General features: G+C 36.2%; 3 protein-coding genes and 1 long non-coding RNA gene across 5 annotated transcripts in view; 3 read left to right on the forward strand and 1 right to left on the reverse strand.

Annotated features, from left to right (window-relative positions):
* LOC141821868 (myosin-17-like) overlaps positions 1-21117 on the forward strand; it is a 43095-nt gene that overhangs the window by 16815 nt on the left and 5163 nt on the right. For both annotated transcript variants that reach the window (XM_074709244.1, XM_074709243.1), the window contains exons 17-22: positions 17274-17405; positions 17505-17614; positions 17720-17780; positions 19758-19935; positions 20293-20498; positions 20746-20865. In XM_074709244.1, coding sequence (XP_074565345.1) covers positions 17274-17405; positions 17505-17614; positions 17720-17780; positions 19758-19935; positions 20293-20498; positions 20746-20865 — 807 coding nt within the window. The remainder of the gene's footprint in view (positions 1-17273; positions 17406-17504; positions 17615-17719; positions 17781-19757; positions 19936-20292; positions 20499-20745; positions 20866-21117) is intronic.
* On the forward strand, positions 658-4513 carry LOC141821869 (uncharacterized). The gene is made up of 4 exons (XM_074709246.1): positions 658-1170; positions 1903-2019; positions 2116-3179; positions 4045-4513. Exons 1-4 carry the CDS (start codon positions 724-726, stop codon positions 4262-4264), a joined length of 1848 nt encoding a protein of 615 aa, XP_074565347.1. The 5' UTR covers positions 658-723; the 3' UTR covers positions 4265-4513.
* On the forward strand, positions 5270-7597 carry LOC141821871 (small ribosomal subunit protein eS19). Its single transcript, XM_074709248.1, has 4 exons — positions 5270-5460; positions 6671-6761; positions 6867-7050; positions 7322-7597. The coding sequence occupies exons 1-4, from the start codon at positions 5371-5373 to the stop codon at positions 7380-7382; spliced, it is 426 nt and encodes a 141-aa protein (XP_074565349.1). The 5' UTR covers positions 5270-5370; the 3' UTR covers positions 7383-7597.
* Positions 10320-12751, reverse strand: LOC141821872 (uncharacterized). Its single transcript, XR_012601224.1, has 4 exons — positions 12532-12751; positions 12268-12391; positions 11578-11631; positions 10320-10486 (listed from the first exon to the last, which is right to left on the reverse strand). It is a non-coding gene; the product is annotated as an uncharacterized LOC141821872 (long non-coding RNA).

Below are 21117 nucleotides of genomic sequence, written 5' to 3' on the forward strand. Positions count from 1 at the left end.
AAGGGTATATTTATTACGATAAAAATAGAATCTGTATGTAATCAGATTCCATATTATTTTCTTTGTAATCGAGATTACATATCTTGGTTCTTTTTTTTTTGTAATGCAATTACATTACATTACATCTCTAAAATGTTATCAAACAAAGTAAATCATCTTGTAATGTAATTCTGATTACATTGCGGACTGATTATTCCTTACCAAACATGCCCTATGGGTGGATTTTCGGTTCGATTTTCTATATTCTATATCTCATAAAAAAATTATGGAAAATCATAATAAAGCGGTTGTATTGCGATCTATAATTCTAATATATAAATAAAATTACATGAATATTATTTTAATTTATTTTAATGATCGATAAAATTTTTTATGAAATTAGATTGATCAGGATTAATTAATTGGAAGAATTTTAAAAATAAAGTAAGTATTTTTGAAGTTTCATGTTTTTTTTTAAATAAAGAGTTTTGCAGATTTGCCCTTTCTCTTCTCGTAATCACAATCAAGATAGTCCGGATTCATGCTTGGGGACAGGTGGCATCCATGCGATCGACCCGTCTCCGTCTGCCGAATCCGTTGATCTCGGCCGTTCCTATCCGTTCGTGCGCTTCGATGTTCAGTCCATTTCATGAGCCGACTCGTCGCCGTAAATCCAATTAGGGTTTCAGTTATCTCCGGCGATCGTCGCCGCTCCCGTGGCATTCGATTTGGTCTTCTTGTCAGATGGTTAAACTGCGGGTGGAGAAGCAGGATCAGCAGAGGAGAGTTGCATTCTTGACCTCTTCGAAGAAGTTAAAGAAGGAAAGAAGGAATGCGGACAAACGGAGAGGGAGTAGATCCACATCTGCGCTGGCTGACGTAGCGGCGACTTATGCAGCTAGAAACAGCAGGGCGAAGTGCCTTAGAACGAACAAGGAACACCATGAGGCAGCGGATAATCTTTCTGGATTCATCTTCATGTGCAGTGGCAAGACGAAGCCCGAATGCCTTCGGTCCCATATTTTCGGGCTTCCCTCGTGTAGGCAAAAGGCCGTCGAGAAGATCAAGCCAGGTACAAAGTTGTTCTTGTTTGACTTCGATCTGAAGCTTCTTTATGGGGTTTACAAGGCCATCTGCCATGGAGGGATGGACCTGTCGCGGAAGGCCTTTGGAGGTGCCTTTCCAGCCCAGGTAAATAATCCGGTTGGAATCGCCATTGCATTTGTTCTTGATGTTTGAGATTCTTCTAGCTTGCTGAAGATGCATTTTTAGAGGCCTACTACTCTGATTAGCATATGGATGTTGGAAGTAAAATTGTATACAGAAATCTAGCTTATTATCATTTTCTTGCAATTTTTGTCAATCATTATTATTATTATTTTGATATAGTATGAGAACTATAGACGATGGAATTGAAAAAAAAATTAGACAAGCATTTATTTGAGAAAAAAATGATAATAGACGCAAAAAGGTAGACGACAATGGAAATGAAAATCTCAGAAAGCAACATACAACAACAAACAATGATTTTACACAAATTTTGTGAGAATTTCTCTGATATGATGTTGAGTTTTGGGTTGATTTTTTTTTTATAAAAATAATCTGCCATGTTAACTCATTTTTGTAGAATAAAATGTATGCTGATTTCTGTTTGAGACTATTTAGCTAGTGCTGAATCCTTTAGTTTGTTGCTTTATCTTTATTGGGATAATCTCTGATGCTGCTGAACAAATGAACATTCTGAAGGATTTGGAAATCATGACCTTAATCTTGCAGGAACAAGCCTTTTTATTTCTTTTGTTTTGCAATATAGCTTAGATATGCCAAGCAAAGTTTATGAGCTGTATCAAAAATTTTAATTCACATGCTTCACCATCTATCTTATGAGTACATGTCTATTGCTTATTTTCTTGTCTAGAACAGGTGAAATTCAAGGTTTATATGGATTGTCTGCCACTTCCGGAGACATCATTTAAACAAGCTATTCAAGGAAACTATTACTCGAAGGGAAAATTCACTCCAGAGCTTAATTCAAAACAGGTACCGCAAACTTTTGGCCTTGTGTAACCTTTACTGCCTATGATTTCAATAGAATTTTTTATTGTTCATCTTTATGTCATATAAACCAAAATGCAGGTAAGTAAATTGTTCTCACTGTTCCATCCTGTAAAGGAGAATACATTTAGACAGATGACTCCACCTCTTACGTATGTTGAGGATCAGGAGGATACATTTAGACAGATGACTCCACCTCTTATGTATGTTGAGGATCAGGAGGATACGTTTAGAGAGATGACTCGACCTCTTACGTATGTTGAGGATCATCGTCATCCACGTTATTCGTCTCTGAGACAGGCAACTCCACCTCGAAAATATATTGAGGATCATCATTATTCAGCTCGTTCACCCCTGAGACATACATCACCACGTCTTAAATATGTTGAGGATTGTTGTCACCGTCCTGCTCATTCGCCACCTAAGGATCGATATAGATCAGGGCATGTGCCACATGCAGCTCTTCGTTTGCCACCCAAAGATTCATATAGGTCAGACCATGTGCCATATGCAGCTCCTTGTTTGCCACCCAAGGATCCATATAGGTTAGACCATGTACCACATGCAACTGCTCTTGTGTCACCTGAGGAACCATATAAGTTAGACCATGTACCACAAGCAACTCCTCGTTTGCCATCCGAGGATCATAATAGGTCAGACCATGTATTACTTGCAACTACTCGTTTGCCACCTGAGGATTCATATAGGTTAGATCATGGATCACATGCAACTCCTCGTTTGGCACTTGAAGGTTCATATAGGTTAAATCATGGACCACATGCAACTCCTCGTTTGACACCTGAGGATTCATATAGGTTAGATCATCAACAATGTGAGAATCCTCGTTTACCACCTAAGGATTTGTATAGTTTAGATCGTGAACCATGTGCAAATCCTCATTTGCCACCTGAGAATCCATATAAATCTGGTGACCCATATAGGTTTGCTCATCTGCCTCATGAAGTACTCCCAGAGGAACCATTTAGGTCAGGTCATCTGCGACATTCAACACCCGTGGATTTGGGACATATTCGGGAAGTTGATGCAAAAGATTCTTATAATGGTCGTTCCATAACACCTACAGCTGATCCATTTCAAGCGGAGACTGCTTGGGCTTACTATCCTCAAAACCCTACTTGCAAACGGTAATGTAATTATCAGCTGTTTCCTGAAATTTGTTGGATATTGTAAATGTTTCACATTTTGTTGATTATATTGGATTATCCCTTTCTAATTATTTTGCAACAAGTGTTTTCTTCCTGTATGACTATGAAATGTAGGTGTGGCTTTTCCTATAAATTATAGGTTCTTGGGTTTGATTGAAATGGCCAATCAAAGTAGGGGTTGAAAGTAAAGATTTATTTGGAGGATTGTAGTTGGCATTCATAATATTGAATGGGCATCTCTGCTTCGTTCATTGATTTTTCTTTGGAATATTTAGAATTTCTTTTTGACAATTGACATTAAGGGTCAACCTAAGCCTCCATTTTTTAGCATCGACATTAGATGAAATGACAAGTTATATCTATGTTAATTCCCCTTGTGTATTTATCCAGATATGGTTTTGTAGTGATCGATGGAAGTGTAATTAGAAAAAGACTCTTAAGTTTGAATTTGTGGAGAGCACAAGAGTTAGGCATCATAGATTTATTATTCAAGAGTTATTGATTTATATGAGTTAGGAATGTTAAGAAATTAAAATGAAAAGGAGAATGTGTATTTCTTAGTTTGTCAGAAAATCTATAAGTTGATACAAGCGATCTAACTTTATAAGCCACAGTGTTGGGCAAGTTAGCAACACCAGTAAGACTAAATTGGTATAATACAGATTTTGATGTTAAATTGGGCAATAATAATATAGTTAGCTCTAAATAACAGGTTTGTTGTTGCCTAACATATTACGAAATGATAATCTAATGACGGTATCTTAATTCATTAATCAGCATCATTGAGTTGCTCTGTTATTATTTATCTTGGTGCTCAACTAAACTTTTCATTTCCCAATTCCAGGCTTGTGAGACAATTCCAGCCAACCCTCCCTTACCAAGGGACTACCACTGCATCTCCAGGAGAGGGAAAGATCAGTCCAATTCCTGAGCAAACAAACTACAAACAATCTATCAGCCTCCCAGCATCAAGATATGAAGATCCAATTGTGTCGAGCAGGCTGCAAAGTGCCCCTATCTCTTCGCTCTACTCTTTCTCTGGGGCCACTTCAGGATATCCCTAATGGTACCTGGAAGCCTATCTCTGCTCATTTAGGCTTGTGAAATTTTGTGCGAACTGCAACTTTCTTTACGGTTGTTCGCTAGGGCCGCTATGGGATATTACTAGGATGATTATTTGGATGCTTTATAGGGATAACTTACAATACATGTAACCCTATCTTTTGGTCAGAGTTTTTGCGATAAACACAGAGGATCATCTGCTCAGTTACTGTTGGCAGTTGTTTTTGTAGCATTGCAGTTAGGCAATTGCATCTGACACTTTCCCCATTTTGCTGCTTGTTTCAGTTGAGCTTTTTTTTGTTCTTAGTTCTCCATTTGCAATGTGTAAGTGTGCATCCAGTTATCTGTCATTGATTGCCTAAACTTGGTGATGAAACCATCAATGACAATTATTAATGAAAAAAGCAAAGCAAATTTATTCATATTTATTTAAAAGTTTAAATTATAAAAAAAATAACAAGCTCAAAATCAGTGAAATAGTTTGATAAGTATACATGAGTGAAGTTTATGAATAATTTATGGATAAATTAGCTAAATGCTTATTATGATTTTGTTTTCTATTTTTTTTTAATTCAGTTGCATACTAAATTATGAGGGTGAGAATATTTTTATGAGCTTGTTAAAAAATTTAAACTCTACTTAACCAAGCTTGCCTCAGCACAACGCGGATATTTATTTATTTATTTTTATAATAATAATAATAATAATTTAAAAAATATATATATTTATATGTTTTTTAGAAATCTTTAGATATTTATTTATTTACTAATTTATTTTTAAAATTTTTGTATATTTAGGTGTTCGAGTTGGGCTTCTCATGCAAATCGCGCCTAGCTCTACATACGGGTTTGTACTTGAATCCGAAATGTAGTTAATATTTTTAAAATAATTATATTAGGATCCGGATCCGAATTCTATTGTTAAGGATCCGAATCCGATTCAGGTGAATTGGATAATTAAGGGCTTGTGAGCGCGTCCGTTGCTTTCTATATAAACGAAGCCCTTGATTCCGCTCCGGAAACCCTAGTTTGGTTCCTGCGGCTGCGCCTCGCTTCCTCGATTGCTGACGAAGTAGCGGCGGAAGAGAGGGTGAGACTGCAACAGCGGCATGGAGAACCAGGTAGCTAAGACCGTGAAGGACGTCTCGCCTCACGAGTTCGTCAAGGCCTACTCCGCCCATCTCAAGAGATCTGGCAAGGTTCGGTCCAAATTCTTTTTGCTTTGTTAATCTACTTCAAAGATCCTATTTTGTGATTCTTTTCTCTATATTGATCGAGTTTCAGATATTATTCTTCGATGATTTTGATTTTGTTATACGGTGGAGAAATCATGCCAATGCTGCGGCTTTTTTTTATAGTTTGATTCCTAGTTGCCTGTATGATGATCTATGTTTTCAGAATTTGTTAATCATAATTCTGTACATTTTACATGCTCGTGTAATTATTTTCTTTTGGTCGGTTTAATGTGAGAATAGGATTTCCTTCGATCTGATTGAAACAAGAAATGACTCAAAATTTGGAGTTTTAAGTGGTAAATTGACAGAAGAAAGGTTGAGGCGTTTTTGACATGTTTAAAGGAGATCAATGGGTTATAGCCTTGAATATAATCAGTGTTATAACCTTGCATGGATCTCAATGGAGGGATAAGATTCATTTAGTCGATCCCAATGGGACAAGCATAGTTTGATAATCATAATGATTAAATATGAGGTGAAGATGCTTTTACACTATTTGATTGCTTTAATCAACTTCACCTTGCCTCAGAATTTCCAGGTAATTCGTAATTTCGTTTCAAGTAATTTCTTAGGCCCCATCTTTAAGCTACATATTCCATTACTAGGATACAAGAAAACCTGTTCTTTCTGATTATACAAATAGATAGATATTGATATGAGGTCCAGCATACTGTTATTTCTTTTAATGCTTTCCTTGTGTCTACTTGAAGCGGAGGAGTTAGAAGGTAGATGCAATAGTTAACCGAAGAGGAAAAAAGAAAAGATTTATATTATCTTATCGAGAGGATAATTATTTGCTTTTTGTGTCTATGAAATGCGTGTATCTTATTTTCCAATTTGAGAGGAAGTAAAATAGAGGAAATGATGGAATTAATTTATTTAAGTTTATCCTTTTTTCACTCTTGTTTCCATCCATGTAATAACAACAACCAAGTTTTATCCCACTAGGTGGGGGTGGCTATATAGATCCTTCTATACCATTGGACTCTATCATCTATTATATCATTATCTATATTTAAATAAATTTTTATCTTATTTTATTATTGCTAACCAAGTCTTTGATTTTTCTCGTTTGATGTGCTTATTTGTCATAGTTTCACATCCATGTAAATGCAACATTAATCTTAGGCTGACTTTTCTTACTAATGATATTTCTGTCTTGATTCCTGGATAGATTGAGCTTCCCGAGTGGAATGATATTGTAAAAACTGGAAGATTCAAGGAGCTTGCTCCTTATGATCCGGACTGGTACTATATCAGAGCAGGTAACATGAAACCATGCACAATTACATCTATACTATTTACCTTTCTAGTGGGAAAGAAGTTTAGTTGCCATACATTCCAGTCTCATCCTTTATCTTTTCTCGCAGCTTCAATGGCCCGCAAGATTTACTTAAGGCAGGGCATTGGAGTAGGTGGCTTTCAGAAAATTTACGGAGGCCGGAAGAGGAATGGAAGTCGCCCACCACATTTCTGCAAGAGCAGTGGAGCAATTGCCCGCCACATTCTGCAGCAACTGCAAGTGATGAATATCATTGAGATCGATCCTAAAGGGTAAGCATTTTTCATGTCTTGTCTTCTCGGCACATTTTAGCAGTCTTATAGAAGTTGGACTCTTCATCTTAACTATTAGTAAACATCTAATACTCATCATAAACACATGATTAAACAGATTAAGGGATCTTGAATTGTGTTGTTAACCTCGATAAGAGAGTTTGCTATCAATGAATTGCTAGTTCCTTTTGACATCACTTTTCAATATTTATTATCACATGCCGTCTGCGTTGAGTCCTATCACCTTAATGTGTTCTTTTCTCTACTGCAGTGGAAGAAAAATCACTTCTCAGGGACAGCGGGATCTTGATCAAGTGGCTGGCCGTGTCTAGGTGCTACTTTAATTGAAGAGTTCCAATTAAGAAACCTTTTACTTCAGCATTTAGTAGAACTTTTGTGTTTCCCAAACGTCAGTACATGATGGTTTTGATCATTTGATTTAATCTGTTTTGGTTTTGGACAATGTCTTATTGAGAAAAATGTATGATATACTCAAAGAGTTTCTGTTGATTGCAATAAATATGCGTCGTAGCTTTTTGCTCGTTTCCATGCTCATGTGCAATTTTTCTACAATTTATAGAGATTGAAAAAAGACATATCTAAAAGATAAGTCGAGATACCCGCCTTCCGAAAGTCGTCGGTGTCCGAAAGCAAACCTCTATCCAGAAGTCCGGTAGCAAGTCAATGTCCTGTACCATGAGCTTAAACTTAGATATATTCAATCCCCGCCATAAGGTTAGGATACAATTATAGATCATACAATCAACATAGACAAACTTCACAAAGGTTATTATAGGTACATCACATGATGGTGAATAATCAAGGCTGGTGAAACTTCTTTCACTATTGTGCTAATTGATTTTTAAATTGCTTTCTCTTATATTTGCAAGAGTATAAAGCTCAATAGATTGATTGTTACATAGGTACAGATATAGGTACTAAAGGTTTTTGTTTCCAAAACTTTTCCACATGGTCTATATGGTTGTCAGTGTGTGAACTCAGAGTGGTAGTGTGAGAGTTTCATGTCTCGAAATGAGTATGAAGAGTTAGACATAGAATCTTAAATACTAGAGTTTTGCTGCTGAACTACTTGGTTTTTAGAAAAATTTGCAAGTGTATTATTCAAAATCAGATTCGAGATTAGTTTGGTAAGGTTGTGATGAGTTAGGGTTTTATTGATTTTTAATCGATTCAAATTTTGAGTTTTTGCATGAAAATAATTATTTATTGAATCGATTCAATCATGTTTGTGCTATATTACATAAATTGAGGCTTGATTCTAATTTTCATGATTTTATGGCAATTTTTGCATTAATTTGATTTTAATTGATTTTAGGGCTCAAATCGGACCCAACTCGAGTTCAACCGCGGTCAAATTGAGTCAAATTTGTTAAATTGATCAAGCCAACACGGAGGACATGACTTAGATCGAGTCCGATCAAAATCTCTGAATTTTTTGGAAACCCTAGACTGCCCTAGAGCCTGGATCAAGTCTCAGCCGTTGGATTCAAAATGGACAGTCCAGATCTGTTGATTAATCAGAGTATAAAAACAAAAACATTGGGGAATGAACAGTGCTGGCTGCGCACTGTTCATCGTCTCCGCCCCGTGCGTATCCCCTGTCAGGGAGCGTAACTCCCGGCCAAGCCCCGTCCAAATTTTCATTCTCCGGCGTGTTTCTGGATTCCCGAGGAGGCTGGAACCGGTCCGTTGGGCATCATCGGCAGCTGGAAGCTCGGTGACGGCGAGGTTTTCTCCGCCGCTGACACTCCTCCTTTCCTGGCGTTTCCGGCAAGTTGCTGAACAAACCGAAGCCGCGCGTCGACGAGGGGTCCTCCGAAGCTCGCGAAACAAGTACAAGGTTTCAGCAAACTCATCAGCGCAAGAAGAAGGAGAGAAAATCCAGATTCCAGCTAAACAAACCTGTTTCGTTCCATTCTCTGTTTTGAGGAGAGGGTTTCTCCTCAATTCGGTGTCGTGGACGTGAGTAGACAATCTCCAGCTATTGGCTCGAGCTTCCGAAGGGATTTTCAAGGAGGAGGGTTTCCAAATTGATTCTTGTTTGACATCAAGAAAGAAAACACGAAGAAGAGGAAGACTGGATGCGTTTTGTTTCTTGTTTCTGCATTCCTGATATTTTGTTTCCGAATTTCCAGTTCTTGTTTCAGTTTACAGTGACTGCACTTTAAATTGTTAGTTGTTAAATGCCTTGCTTCATTTGAATTGCTTAGATTCGTAATTGTTTTTGGTTATGGTAGTGATTAGAAGTTTACTTCATTTGAATTTCAGTTCGTGTTCTGATAAGCCTTATTTCTTATTCCAGTGGTACTGTAGCGTGTCAATATTCACTGTTCCGTGCCATTGGGTTTAGGGTTTTGTTGGTTGATTAGCTGTTTGAATTAGTGTTTTTGAAGCTTGTTACATTTGATTAATTAGAATTAGTTTATACGGATGAATTCGGTTCTGCTTCATTCATAAGCTAGTGTTTTGCAATTCTAAGATTCATAGGTTTAATTTTTGCATTTTTCATTTAGTTGTTGATTTTAATTCACATTTGATTCGAGAAACACCAAAACCCCCATTTTTATCTAGAAAACCCCAAAAAATACGACACCCAAGCTTGAATTAAACGATTATCTACTAGTCCTTGGAAAAATACGACTCAAGGCCCCTATACTTGTTTGCTTGTATTTATCGTGGGTTTTCGATAAATTTATAAAATTAATTTGCAACCCTACTCGTGACATTGCATAGCAAATCTAGGGTTGTCAAATTTTGGCGCCGTTGCCGGGGAATAACTAGTAGGAATTGTTTGTTTTGAGCTTATGAATAATCAGTTTTATTATTACTTGGATCATTGTTGGGTTCTAAAATGTATGGAAATTCATTTTATCAACAACCATCTTTTCAACAGTCTGAACAGCAAAATTTTTATTTGCAGGAGTCATATCAAGGTTTTCAACATGTGGATCAACAATTTCAACTTCAAAACCTGAATTTTCAGATGGGGCAGTTTCAACAAGATTTCCAACAACAATCAAATCAATTTCAACAACCATATCAACAACAATAAGGATTTCAACAACCCCACATGTTACGCCCCGGGAGACAGCTTGCCGAGAGATTTCGGCAGCATCTCCCCTGTAACAATTCACTTTCCCTGAATACCAGTATAACGAAGCCTACATGGCCACAATAAGGCCTACACGGTCAAAATCCACACATGTCCAAATAGGTAATATTTACTAAACATTATGAAATAAGTCCACTACCAATAAGTATAATATGCACCGCAATCTAGAACCGTATATGACCAATCCATACGACATAAAAACAGGTCCTGACACAATAGACTCCGAAAATATAAGCAAAAGCAAAATAAGCAAATGCCACCCTACGAAGGACTAGCAGCGCGGCTCTCCAGACAGACGTCAACCTGAAAAGAATAACATCAACGGGGTGAGTTCAAACGAACTCAACGGGTATCGAGTAGATATGTATCAAATAACTAGCAGACAGAAATAGAAATACCGGTAGAAAAATGACAAGAAGGAAAATCTAAATTCATGTGTAAACGTACTCACCAGACATGCTAACGATATACTCATAAGTAACCTGATCACTAACCAATCCATACGATCCCTGTATATACATATCCAACATATGCAAATAATCTGAAAGTAACCATATCACCAAAGAATCCCTATATCATGCACAAGTATAAAAACCTATCCTGGTCACCCCTGCTACCCATCTGATCCTTACATACCAAAGTGCGGTCGCGTGGGTCCTCAATAATAAATGTCCGTCAGATCCATCACCGAGATGTGAGGTCGCGTGGGAACTATGCCCGTCAGATCCATCACACTCGAAGGGTGAGGTCGCGTGGGAACTGAATATGCCCGTCAGATCCATCACCGATAGGTGAGGTCGCGTGGGAACTGAATATGCCCGTCAGATCCATCACCGATAGGTGAGGTCGCGTGGGAACTAAATATGCCCGTCAGATCCATCACCGATAGGTGAGGTCGCGTGGGAACTAAATCTGCCCGTCAGATCCATCACCACTAGGTGAGGTCGCGTGGGAACTAAATATGCCCGTCAGATCCAGCACTGGTATGTGAGGTCATATGGGTAGGGGTATAACCGCTGTGCACTCTGACGTCATCGCTAATGCGTGACCGAATGGACAGTATGCTGGCCAGCATGTCACTATATCAACATGGTATCTAACCCTAGTACAGGTAACCACATCCAATCTATAATGCACACTACACTAATACTAAAGTGGTATAAAGTCATATGTCTAGCATGTGCATCGGAAAATATGATGTATCACAATCAATCAGTAGTATATAGAAAGTATCACACGATATACAGTCAAATGAATAACAGATAAATAATCAAATTATAGGTATCAAACAAAATCGGTATAAACTGAAAATATACTATCACTGGCAGCAAGAAATAAATACATGTCTACACAGACATATCTATAAATAGATAAGTCAGAGACAAGATACCCGCCTTCCGAAAGTAGTCGGTGTCCAACACCTCTGTCCAGAAGTCCGATTCAATGTCCTGTAATTATAATAACCAACCATACAATGCTTACTAATATTATATTAAATTAACAATAATTAAACCCCATAATTTAATCCACTAATTCCAACCAACTCCGTTTACCCCGACTAACCTAACCCAATTTGGATTCATTACATCCGGATCCATGATCTATAATAGATTCAACCATAATCATCCGATCGAATCTTTCAACAAGGCAAACTATCCTGAGTAAATCAAACCATTACGACAGTGACTACAATTGTGTTTGCGATTCTAATGTCAGAAGTAATAATTAGAGTATGTAGAAATTATTCTGTGATCATTTCAGTATAAATAGCATATCACTACTACAACCTTTAAAGGAGATTCAGGCCAACCAATCAACTACTATTAATTCTTCTTAGCACCGATTGGTCTCATCTATCTAAGACGTGTTCACTAGGATCAAGCTGTAATTATCCTCATTCATGTTTGCAACATTAAGGTTTCTTAGCTCCAACTAATTTCATTTAAACAAAAGTGAAAGAAACAAGACTTAGGTTAATTTATCTGTAATCTACCATCTAATCAAAACTTAGCCTCAACCATTCCAACAAAACATATACCAAACCGTAACCCCGCAAATTTAGCAAAACCACAACCAATCCTTACCTCAAATCAAGCCTTAGCAGCAAGCTCAAGCTTCGGTCCTTCCACCACAGTCCATGCCACCAAGAACCTCAGATCTATGCCTAATCAAGCCCTAAAACCAAGCTTCGGTTTTCTCCTTTCTTCTCTGCCGAACAAGAACAACTCACACCCATGAGCTGTGGAAGACAAATCAATCTACAAATCTAAAGGGATTCAAGCTATTCACAAAATCTAATCCAATATCAACAAATCTTGATCTCTACATCCACATTTAAGGAAATTTACCTAATTCAGAACCCTTAGCTTAACGGCGGCGGGCCAAGCAGAAGTTGCTCGGGCAGCTTGAGGAAGAAGGCGGTGAACAATGACGACAAAGCAAGTGGCAGCGGCAAAGGCTCGTGCGAGGGAGGCGGCGGCAGCGCGCGTCGCTGAGCAGGGCAAGCGGCGACGGCAGTGAGGACTCGATCGACCGGCAGTAGGCAGCAAGCGAAGAAGGGAAGAAGGGGAGAAGGGGGGCGGCGGCGGCAAGGTGGAGGCGCGCGTCGGGCAGAGGAGGGCGCCGCGCGGAGGAAGAAAATAGGGAAATCGCGAGTTTTAGTTTTAAAGAGGGATGAATAGTAACCTAAACCGGTTAAACCCAAATTGGCGCCATTAAACCAAGTTTACTAGGCTAAACCCAATTAAAAACCTAGGATTTATTAATACGAGTGAACCGGTTACTGTAGCGAACCAGATTCAACTTTGGTTCGCTTGGTTTACTAGTCAAACGGTCTCCAATTTGATCCAAACAAATTTTGTTTGGTTCGTCTTCGCGAGACGGATTTGTTCGTACCAGAATCGAAATTTTCCGGTATCTTACACCACAACAATTTTCAGCCCCAATTTGATCATTCACAACCTCAATTCAACAATTTTCATCAAGCACAGTTTCAAAAGAGGAAAAGTGCGGCGCTGTAGGGTTTTCTTTTAACTTGTCCTAACGGGTTGTAGGCTTAAGATCTATTAAGCTATTAAACCATTAACTCCTTTATACTTAGGGCTTTATTAATTAATCGCAACAAGATTTTAGGGTTCATTTATTTACGGATAAACCCCTAATCTTTCAGTATTTTACAATACTAGTCGAAGGGACGAGACAAACGATTTGAGAGAGGATCTACGGTCCGATCCCGTATTCGGCTGCTCAAAGCAACCCAGCGATATGAATCGGATTGAATGGAGGGGATCACGCCTCCATTCGAAGGTCGTATGGTTCACTGTCAAGAAGGGGTAGCGAACCAATATGGTGTGGATGTTCCAGTAGCAACAATTGCCTTGAAACAAAAATTAAATCGAAAGGAAGAAGCAATACCTTTTGGTGGAGAACAACCGTTGCTTCTCCTTGCGTTCCTTGCTTCCACCGCTGGTTTGCAACTTCTTTTGATTTCGGAACGGTCGACCCTTGGGAGGTACTGATCCTTAGAGGATTAGAAACTGATGGTGAGTCTTGGAGGAGGTTCTTTGGCCGGCGGCAACAAGAAGCCCTAACAAAATGGGCGGCACCAACTTGAGAAAGGGTTTGCTTGGGCGGTGACAAGAGGAGAAGAGGGGAGTTTGTTTTGAATTTTTAAAACCTAACAATTAGGTTTTTAATCTCTGTTAATAACTCTTCATAAGAGATATATTTATAAGTGTTTAACAGAAAAAATTTCATTAAGAAATATTATCAAAATCTGTTAAATCAGTCTACTATTTTTTAGCCTCAAGTTTGGTTCAAAACCAAACTGGAATGGCTCAAAACCAAACCACCTTTAATTAAAACTAAACCAATTTGATTTATAATTAAACTAAAGAGGGCTCACTTTGTTTTCAAAAGACGTGGTCCATTCACGTTTCTTTTCTGACAAAATATCTTTCATATTTATCTTTCGTTTAGTCCAATTAAACTCAATTTTTTCTTTTGAGAATCCAATTCTCAAATTTATTTTATATCTCTTGAAGAAACTCGTAGTGCGTGCGACCTTATAGATTTTCGATTTATTTTGACCGTCTATAATTAACCATTAATTACGGATCAATTATGAGTGACACCTAGTAGTATATCATGATCCCTAATTAATCGAAAAATCACAGTTGATTTCAGAACCCTTTTTGAACCCTTTAGCAGCTATGGTTGATCGTACTTGTGTTTCTTTCACCATTTTACACCCGCTTAATTCATAATATGGTTTATATGTCAGTTCCCATTAGGCTGACTACGTCGCACCTAGTACAAGTTGTACTTCCTTGTCCTGCGAATTCAAATTACTCAAAACAACTGTCCAAGAGGACTATCCTCTTGACGTGTTATTGCTTTGATCAAAGACTTACAAGTAACAATTCTGACAAGTGACCATAGAGTATACGTCTCCTAATTAAAAGAGTGGTGAATCCTCTGTTGGCTACTCAAACATTTTCAGGCATTTCGGTTTATATCTAATCATCCTGGGTCTATACCGCCATAGAGACGCTTGCTTGAGATGTCAAAGTATAAGTCTCCATGACCAAGATAATTTGAATACCTCAAGTCAGAGGAAACTTGCACTCGAACTGCAATTAGATCTTCATAGATATTTATAAAAGTACATGAAATCTCATGGCAGTTCACTCCCAATGAACTAGTTACCCTTAACTAGCATCCATATATTAAGTCTCAACATTTCAATGTTTCGAGCCAGTAAGGATTGACTGTTTGGCAAAATCAAGGAGTCTAACATATGCTAATTTCACAGAATTGACGATGTCTAATCTCATCAATTCATTGACTAGGGAATATTTCAATACGTACATAATTGCACATGTAGAGATATCCACTAATTGTTATTCAATCATAATTTCTCTCATGCTATGCATTGTATTGTGGATATCAGTAATTGAATTTAAGATCAAATCAAATACATAGAGAATGTATATTCAAATAGTGATTTTATTTATTCAATAAATAATACAATATCTAAGGCGATTGATTTAGAACATCTCTCAAATATAACACAAATGAATACTGTGAGATTCTACTATATCTCTACTATTTGTTTGATCCTGAGCTTGATAGATTCACTTTGGAGGTTTAGCTGTGTGTCATAGCAGTAAAGCAAGTTAATAGGGATGTAGAAGTTGTGTTGGTGGAGAGGGTAGGCTTAATTTTTTCTCGCCGTATATTACACTACCTTACCTCCACTTTCTCACTTTATTTTTTATGCTTCTCCGCCACCCATTATTGTGCCTTGATGGCCTCTTTAGATTTACAGCCAATTCCTTAAAGTATCTCAGACATCCTTTATTATTTTGGTTGGTTGTAGACTATGATTGATGAGATGAATATTTTCCAGTGTAACAACACTTAGAAGCTGATTCCTCTTTCTCTAGCAATCTATTTTTGGTTCCAAGTCTGTTTTTATCTTTAAATGTTATCTTGATAACATTATGGATTGACTCAAAGGTATTTAAGGAATATGCTCAGATGATGTTGATTATCTTGACACCTTTTCTTTTATGGCAGAGATTTACTTCAATTCATTTTTTTTCAGTATGGTAGCTATCTTTTATTGGCCCCTTGATCAATTTGTCGAGAACATTTTCTCATGATGATCATACTAAGAAAGTCTATATAGAGCATGGTTTAAGGGTTGCTGGTCAGGGGATACTGACATAGCATACAAGATTAAGAAATCACTAGCACTTTGGTTGGTAAATTTAGCTTTGCCATTCTTTAGTTTGAACAATTACTATATATCACCTCATCTCTTAGTTAGGAAGATATACACTTTTTATTGTTTGTGTAGATGATTTTGTTATTACTAATTACTAGTGCCTTCATTAACATTTAAACTAGAGACTTGTGAGATGCCATGTACTTCCATGTCATAGAGATTGCTACTTGGCATGTATTTCTTTCAATGGAGTATGTATTTAATATGTTTCAGGAGACTGATATGCTAGGAATCAAATTGGTTAACACTATTATGAATCTTAAAGTCAAACTAGCTCCGCGACAAGGGAGCCACTACCTCACAATATCTTAGAATGGTCATGGGAAAGTTCTCTTGTTTCAGGATTGAGATCATCTTCATATTGTGGTATATACTGATGCTTATTGAGCATTTTCTCACACATACAAATGATCGACATCAAACTATTGCGACCTTCTGATATTAAATCTAATTTCCTATTAGTGCGAAAAAGCAAAACTGGCAGACTAAGGGCTATATACCAAGCTACATGTGTGTTCATATTGATTAAATAACTGATGATTGAGTTGAAACATACTCACATAGAGCTAATGAAGTTATACTATGACAGTCAAGCTGTCATACACATAATCTCTAGTAGGGATCCACAAGAGACTAAAAACAAATAAAGATTTGATTGTCATTTCATCAAAGAGAAAGTGCAATTCAATGAAATTGTAACCTTATTAGTTTCAATGGTAAGTTTGTAAATTTGCTAATCAAATCTTTAAGTGATCCTAAAATTAATTATATCTATTATAACAAATGAATTTCTATAATTTCTTTGAATCAACTTCAACAAGACTGCTAAGAACTAATTGTAATACCACATATTCAAGGGTGCAAAATGAAAAGTTATAATAATGAATATAAATATAGAGAGGACTACCTAGAGAAAGAAAAACCATATAATTTTCCTATTTATCATAACAGGTTATACTGGTTTGGTTTCTTTTTGTACTAGTGATAGATTTTCAACCCCCCTTGAGTTGAATTGGAGTATGATTCTGCACACATGTTTATCTAAGATTTTATCAGAGCGGATTTCTGAGTTAACTGCTGATAGAGGTACTTGTCCTGGTTATAAGTTGTTCAAATGCTTGGGTTATTTTTGGTATTTTAATATCTATTGTGTATGATTATATAGATCTGCATTGGTAACCTAAATATTTTATGATTAGCACATGTTGATTTAGTAATTTTTGATAAGTGATGTATATAAACTGCCATTGTCAAAGATTTAACTAGTTTTCAACTTGTTTGTTCTATGTGTAAATCTAGTTACAACTTCAAGCTTTGATGGAAACTTTGAGCTCTATGCAACCACATTATATTAGGTGTGTGAAGCCAAATAATGTTCTCAAACCTGCTATATTCGAGAACTTCAATGTCATCCAGCAATTGCGATGTGGAGTAAGATCCTAACTTAATGCAACCTGTTTCTCAACACTATGATTTTTTGTTCTTGGCATCGGCTTTTGCAATTTTCTTTTATTTGCTTCATCATTATAGGGAGTTCTTGAAGCAATTAGGATAAGCTGTGCTGGCTATCCTACTCGAAGAACATTTTATGAATTTCTCCATCGATTTGCCCTTCTGGCACCAGAATTTATGGAAGAAAAGTATGTTATTTGATTCGTTCTGAAATATGTTTAGTGTGCTTTAATAATGGTAATTATGAAATACTTAATTTGATATGACTGCTTTCGTCTTAATTTTCTTGATAGTTATGATGACAAGATTGCGTGTCAAAAGATTTTGGCCAAAATGAGATTGAAAGGTTACCAAGTAAGTTCAATTTTACACAATTGTATCATTTCTTTTCCTACACACACACACAACATTATTTATTCACATTGTGAAATTTAATAAATTATAAAATAAAATGATCAATTAGAAAATATTAATAATCGAATAAAGACTTATGTTATATCAATAAACAATATTTTTTTAAAAGAATTATCTATTACTTTTAAATGGTTTGAAATAAAATACCATAAAATAAAATAGTAATATGCTAAAAAAGACTCTAAAATTAATAAATTTAATATGAGCGTTCAAAAACTATTACAAAAATATTACATAGTATCTATTTATTTATTTTTTCTATTTTTGTTTCTAGCAACTCAATTACCATTGCTACATAAATATTTTTTATATCACTGTATGAATAGATCTCTAAATTCTAAATACTATTATAATGGACAGCAATATGAGAATATTTGACTTCGATGTCAGTGGTAAATAAAATAAGGTAACTTGTTAATCCTGTTACTTGGACGATAAAATTTGAGATGTGAAAAAAGAGAAGAGGATTCACTAAGTCCATGTAGGCGATTGGTAGTATATCTTGAAATTTCAAGGAATATTCTAGTATCATGGAGAGAATTCATTTGAATATTCTAGGCAATTGGTATTATAATAAAGGCACTGGTATAAAATTCTTCAGTTTGCCTGGAGAGAATTCATTTGATTGGATATCAGAAAATCCATTCTCACCTAGGCTCTCTCTTGTGAATCAATAAGATTTCACATGGATCAATGTCAATAATTTTGTAATAGATACTAATTAAATTTGTTGTTATTATAAAACTTAAATGTTTAAATTTTTTGCTCCTAAATGGGAATCTGTTTTATTAACATCTTATGGTTGTTTACAAGTCTTGCATAGCAACTATTAGCCAACAAGAAGAAATGTTTATGCAAAAAGAGTGGATATTATTAGGATTATAAGTGCCTTTTTGAGAAGGAGATGTTTTTATATTCTTCTGCAATTGTCTCTTGCCTTTGAGATTAAAAGAAATTTTTTGTAAATTGTAATATTACCTGCAATATGTTATGAATCAGTTGTGTGGTAAAGAAAAAAACATTCATAAGAATTAATGTGCTAAAGATTAGAATGCTAAAATGGATGTGTGATGTTAGAAAAAAATGAAAAATTATTATTTCAATTCAATTAGGTTTAGTGCCTATAGATGATAAAATGAGAGAACTTGGCCAAGATGGTATCAACACTAATAGATTCTATAGTTGGACAAGTCAAATAGATGAAATGAGAGAACTAATTCGTTTATTTGTTAAGCCCGACTATTGAGCCAAAATATTTAAACCCAAGTTACGAGTAACTCACTGATTCCTGCTCATTACCCTCTCTGTTAGCTTGTGCGTGGGATGAAGCTAGGGTGCCATAACCTCTACTTAAAACTTGATGTCTACTTCAAGACTCAAAGTCCAACTCTAAGCTCTGAGCATCCTTAATTGACAACATCTGAATCTTGACGGTGGAATCACCATCATATATAAAACTCTTTGCCTCACTACTGTCTAGGATTAGGGTCGCTATAATACCAATTGTCACCAATTAATTATCTTTTGGGGCCCAACCATTGATGAAAAATGCTTAAACCCAAGTCAATAGTAACTCATCCATCTAAACTTATAAATCCTCTTTATTAGCCCACAATTCCTCATGTGATATGCAATTATGGTGTCACAAAGGTATAAGAGATAGCGGTCGGATACAGGGAAAAATTTATTTAGTGCAATGAAAAATTATTACTTGATTTGAATATTACTCATTCTATGCCTTGTGTAGTTCAATTGAGGTATAAGATCCATGCACTTGATTCCAAATAATTGCGATAAAGACAGCTTGGTAACATTTGACGTACATTCTCTATATTTTACTTTCATGCAAAAATCCTTACATTCTTATTAAACTGTCTTATCATAAATCCTAACTAAATTTATGGTTTACCTTGGCAGCTAGGCAAGAGTAAAGTGTTTTTGAGAGCTGGCCAGATGGCTGAACTGGATGCTCGAAGGGCAGAGGTATTAGGAAGAGCAGCCAGAACCATACAGAGGCAAATCCGGACATATATTGCTCGCAAAGAATTTCTTTTGCTACGGGAAGCATCTATTCAATTGCAAACTTTCTGTAGAGGTATAACCTTATTTGGAGTTACTTATGCTGCCTAATTTGTACTGGAGATTCATGTAAGTGAACCTTCTTTTGTTTATATAGTTTGCTGTATGCCTTAGTGCTTTACTTCATTTTACTAATTATCAACTTGCATTTGTTCTTAATGCTTCTCATCTCCATTTCTTCAAAGTCTAGCCATGTCTTGGCCATGTTTTTTATCAATTTCAGTGAATGATGAAATTATAGCATTATAATTTTAGAAATTAATTTATAGACAGTTAAAAAACTGGCAATCACATAAAGCCTTGGTTAGACTACATGTCCCTTTAGGCGTACTTGGTATTGTAGACTAAGTATTATTTGCTTTTGTTAATGTAGGATGGTTGGCTTGTAAGTTGTTTGCACAAATGAGGCGTGAAGCAGCAGCACTCAAGATTCAGAAAAATTACCATTGCTATATTGCAAGGAAATCATATTTAGCACTTGAAATGTCAGCAATTGCATTGCAAACAGGCTTAAGGGCAATGTCTGCTCGCAATGTATTTAGATTCAAAAAACAAACTAAAGCAGCAATCTGCATCCAGGTACCTTTTTTTTTTGTTCCAGAATGTTTATTCTTTTAATTAGAAAGGGATCCTGATGTCAGTTTTCTCTAGTAAATACAACAACAACAACAACAACCAAGCCTTATCCCACTAAGTGGGGTCGGCTATAGTTTTCTCTAGTAAATATATTTCTTAAATTGTGTCTGAATTGTGTCTGAGATAGGTGATATTGTTTTGTTATGCACTGAGTTGCTCATTTAGTATTGTGTCATTTTCTCACTTGTAGTGTCGTTGGCATAGCCATAGAGATTATTCACATTACAAGAGATTGCAGAAGGCAGCACTTACCTATCAATGTTCATGGAGGCAAAAGCTTGCTAGAAGAGAGCTCAGAAAACTAAGAATGGTATGGTTATTAAATCTTAATGCACTCTATATATCGTCCACTTTGGTGCTCTTAGAAAATTGCCCTTTTAGAGTGTATACTAATTAAAACCATAATGCATTGATAGGCATGTGATGATGATATGTTAGTTTTTGGTACCCATTTATTGCATGTTGACTTTAAATTTTTATTTAATTATTTCTTATTTCGACAACTTAATTTGAAAGGATAAATATTGAGAGTTAATCATACAAAAAGTATAATATAATATCT

Source organism: Curcuma longa, chromosome 2 (genome assembly GCF_044706935.1).
Source record: "Curcuma longa cultivar G26 ecotype Majalengka, Jawa Barat chromosome 2, ITB_CL_G26_1.1, whole genome shotgun sequence".
NCBI lineage: Eukaryota > Viridiplantae > Streptophyta > Magnoliopsida > Zingiberales > Zingiberaceae > Curcuma > Curcuma longa.